Source organism: Epinephelus moara, chromosome 8 (assembly GCF_006386435.1).
Source record: "Epinephelus moara isolate mb chromosome 8, YSFRI_EMoa_1.0, whole genome shotgun sequence".
Lineage (NCBI taxonomy): Eukaryota > Metazoa > Chordata > Actinopteri > Perciformes > Serranidae > Epinephelus > Epinephelus moara.
The window spans coordinates 3,285,300-3,288,694 of record NC_065513.1 but is presented as its reverse complement, the minus strand read 5'-3'; the positions used below and the strand labels follow the sequence as shown (position 1 = coordinate 3,288,694).

Genomic DNA, 3,395 nt, shown 5'->3' with positions numbered 1-3,395 from the left:
TGACATAAATTCATATATTCTGACTTAGCTCTATTTTATGATTTTTTAAAAAACTGTAAAGCGTCTTTGAGCATTTGTTAAAAGCGCTTACAAATAAAATGTATTATTATCATTATTATTATTATTATTATTATTATTATTATTATTATTATTATTATCAGAGCATAGCCTCTGATTAAAATTCAAAACCAACAAAATAAACTGATATGGATAAAATTGCTGTGTCTGTGTGTGTGTGCGTGCACGCGCTGCTGAAGCAGCAACCGTGCGCGTTCCCTGAATGGGATGCACAACTCTCCTCCACACCCGTTTTCCTCCGCGCAGGCGCAAGGACGGCATTTCCGGGTACGACATGTCATATAAATAGGCTGGTCTACTCCTCGGCCGTCTGCAGAATTTATACTAAACCAATGATTCCCATATGTCCAGTAGTGTCCTTCACCTATGGTGAGTATCGTTAAAAACGTGGATAGCTTGAAAAACTGAAGTAACGTGATAAATGTAGAAGCAGTGCTGAGATAGTGACGTTAATGGATAGTCCTTCGAGCGCTCATTTGAACCTGCTGCTAACTGTTAGCTTAGCGTTATCCTGTATGTCTGTCCTCCGCAGTGCCCAGCCGGCTTGGTGAAGATGCCAAAATGGCTACCGGCAATTACTTTGGATTTACCCATGGCGCTGCCGCCCAGTACAGGTAACCTTAAGGACACTGTGAATAATTGGCTTTTCAGTCGCAACATGCTGCATACTGTTTTTTAGCTCAACAGTTAGCTGAGTTTGTACGTTGTGCAGGTATGTCCAGGCTGTGTGGTTCCCACTGCTAGCATTGTTCAAGCTGGGGGAGGGGGCGGTTATCCCTCTGCTGCAGTTGGATGGAAACTCAACATTTCAGTGCATTAAAAAAACGCAGGGAGGGTGCGATGCTACCCTTTGCGAGGATAGCATATTATACAGGAAGCCCAGTGTCAGTGATACATTCGTGCGTTTAAAGGTTTATCAGACGCCAAAAACACAATACAGTTGCCTGACAGTCTGAGTGGAATTTTCCACTGAGCTGACCTGTGTAATTCTGCCCATTATTTTACAAAGTATTCCACCAGCATGAATGTGACCATTGACATTTCTCTGGCCAACGTGCTGTTTTGCCAGGTAAAAAAATTGTGGCAAAATTTGACCCAAGTGAAACTTATTTGACAGAAGACCCTAGTGGTCTTAAAATGAACGAGGAGGCTGCATCTGTAGTAACATTATGTTATTGCAGGTTTAAACACTGGTCTTAACTGCTAGCTTACACATACTGAGCGTTCTAATCTCCATGCTACCATAGTATATAGTATGCCAGAAAAAGATTTAGTATGTCCCAGTACATAGTAGGTCAAATGCAATGTGCCAAAAATTGAGCATAGCATTAGTTCGGGCAGGACACATTGTTAAGCTCAGCTCACATCCCAACTACATTAGCTGATCTCAAGCAACCCAATCAACTGATGGAGCAGCTGATTGATCACATGATGTTTTCTATGCAACCAATTGGCACATTTCATTCAGAGTACCCTATTTAAACTGCTCCGGCCTGCCTACTGTTGCTGCCACCCCAGCTCCTATTCATGCTGTGTCTGACTTTCAATGTCATTTCTGTTTGTCATTGATGCTGGCTCTGTTCTGTTCCGGGGGGGTGTATCTTTGCTGCTGCTCTCTGTTTGCTCTCTCTGCCTCAGGCTTTCCTCATTTTTGCACATGGAGGCCAGAGGGGTGTGCCCTCTCTGCCTAAAGGCTTTCCACGCAGGCGTGTGGAAGGGCGTAGAGGTTTGCTCTCTCCGCCTTTGGCTTTCCATATAGGCACGCAGAAGGGTGGAGAGGTGTGCTCTCTCCGCCTTTGGCTTTCCATATGGGCACGTATATGGGTGGAGAGGTGTGCTCTCTCCATGTTATGCTTTCCACATAGGCGAGTGGAAGAGGCTTTCTTTCTGTGTAGCCCAAGGAAAGGCAGAGAGGGCCCAGAGAACAGAGCCATACTGCCAAATATAATACTGCAAATGGAAATACAGTTTTCTCTGACTTATTTGTTTATTTCAACCTGTCTCCTATTGTCCTAAATTTGTTGCATTGAGGGGTTGAAGATGTGTTTCAAAAGTGTTCTGATAAACAATGTCAGCATAGTCCAGAATAGGTAGTAATAACTGAGCAACAATTCTTTTTCTGATCTGAAGGGTAAAACAGTTTATGGAACGGTCGAGTATGGCTAGTTTCGACTTAGTTTGTTTGTGATGGATTCTGTGTGACATTTAAAATGGTAAATGGACCTGCATTTGTATAGCGCATTTCTAGTCATCTAGTGACCACTCAAAGCGCTTTTTACACTATGAGTCACATTCACCCATTCACACACACATTCATACACTGGTGGCCGAGGCTACCATACAAGGTGCCAGCTGCTACTCAGTTTTAACACACTCACACACCGATGGAACAGCCATCGGGAGCAATTTGGGGTTCAGTAACTTGCTCAAGGATACTTCGACATGCAGCCTGGAGGAGCCTGGGATCGAACCGCTGATCTTTCGATTGGTGGACGACCCACTCTACCTCTGAGCCACTTTCATAAAAGAAAGCAATGGGTCAATCCAGAGGCCAAAGTATTTAAAGGAGGTGACTTGATCAAGTGGTGAGCCATCTATAAAAGAAATGGTCAGATCTGAGACATCACCAAGCCCTTGTTATTAATGAAATAAATTATTGGCTTCTTACTTGCTAAGGTTTAAAGCAACACTTACCTTTCTGGAAATTTTACACTTCTCTTTGTTTAGGTTAGAATGCTATTAATAAGCTGATGGCACACTAAAATATAAGTCCAACCAATCATTGCATTCGGACCTTAGCAATGATTGGTTGGAGTTTTCTCCTGTCCTGTCTGTCTTCCCCACGTGGAGGCCTACGACTGACGTAACTGCTCGGGTAACACCCCCCCCAACCCGAGTCTGTGAGACAACAAATACGCTAGTAACAGGGACGCTTGTGGATAGGGCTGACCCAAAAAATTCGAAGCTTCGTTCGATGGCACGGGATTCGGTGGTGGGAAAAACAAACAAACCAATATTCAGCCTTTTTTTTAATCCTGTTTTTTTGGGGGGACCTTGACAACAACAACAACAACAACAACAACAACAACAACAACAACAACAACAACAACAACAACAACAACAACAACAACAACCCATTAGGCTGAGTAATGAAGTCATCTGGGGCCTGTATCACGAAGCAGGATTAATGTCTTAGCGAGGTAACTTAAGGGTTAACCCTGGGTTTTCGGTCTCACGAAGCCGGTTCAGTTCTTATCGGGGTAGATCACCATGGTAACTTACTCTGAACGGCTATCCTGCTCCGGAGCAGGGTAAGT

The 3,395-nt window shown here is 43.7% G+C and overlaps 1 protein-coding gene across 2 annotated transcripts in view; it reads left to right on the top strand.

The window, feature by feature from the left end:
* The first annotated feature begins 324 nt into the window (after positions 1 to 324).
* Positions 325 to 3,395, top strand: part of zfr (zinc finger RNA binding protein) — a 76,246-nt gene continuing 73,175 nt past the window's right edge. For both annotated transcript variants that reach the window (XR_007570314.1, XM_050050314.1), the window contains exons 1-2: positions 325 to 447; positions 611 to 692. Coding sequence is in view for 1 of the 2 variants with exons in the window: in XM_050050314.1 (XP_049906271.1) it covers positions 411 to 447; positions 611 to 692 (119 nt within the window). In the remaining variant the exon portion in view is untranslated. The remainder of the gene's footprint in view (positions 448 to 610; positions 693 to 3,395) is intronic.